Source organism: Eimeria mitis, genomic scaffold (genome assembly GCF_000499745.2).
Source record: "Eimeria mitis Houghton genomic scaffold, Emh_scaff837, whole genome shotgun sequence".
Classification (NCBI taxonomy): Eukaryota; Apicomplexa; class Conoidasida; order Eucoccidiorida; family Eimeriidae; genus Eimeria; species Eimeria mitis.
In genome coordinates this window covers 5,117-5,364 of record NW_013576156.1, presented here as the reverse complement: position 1 = coordinate 5,364, position 248 = coordinate 5,117, and the positions used below count along the sequence as shown (strand labels likewise).

Below are 248 nucleotides of genomic sequence, written 5' to 3'. Positions count from 1 at the left end.
TGCTGCCTCACCTGCAGCAGCAGCTGCAGCAGCTGCAGCAGCAGCAGCAGCATGGCACTGCAGCAGCAGCTGCGGCGCCTGAAGCTGCAGCTCGACGCTTACCTGCAGCTGCTGCTGCAGGCTATATTCATAACAAAACCAGCAGCAGCAGCAGCAGCAGCAGCAGCAGCTGCTGCTGCTGCTGCTGGTGATGCTGGTGGTGCAGCTGGTGGCGGTGGCGGTGATTGCAGCAACAGCAACAGCAGCAA

The 248-nt window shown here is 61.7% G+C and overlaps 1 protein-coding gene across 1 annotated transcript in view; it reads left to right on the top strand.

Annotated features, from left to right (window-relative positions):
* The window catches only part of EMH_0023440 (uncharacterized protein), a gene marked incomplete at both ends in the record, with an annotated part of 1,747 nt that overhangs the window by 1,438 nt on the left and 61 nt on the right, over window positions 1-248 (top strand). The window contains one exon of the mRNA XM_013502134.1: window positions 3-248. Coding sequence (XP_013357588.1) covers window positions 3-248 — 246 coding nt within the window. The remainder of the gene's footprint in view (window positions 1-2) is intronic.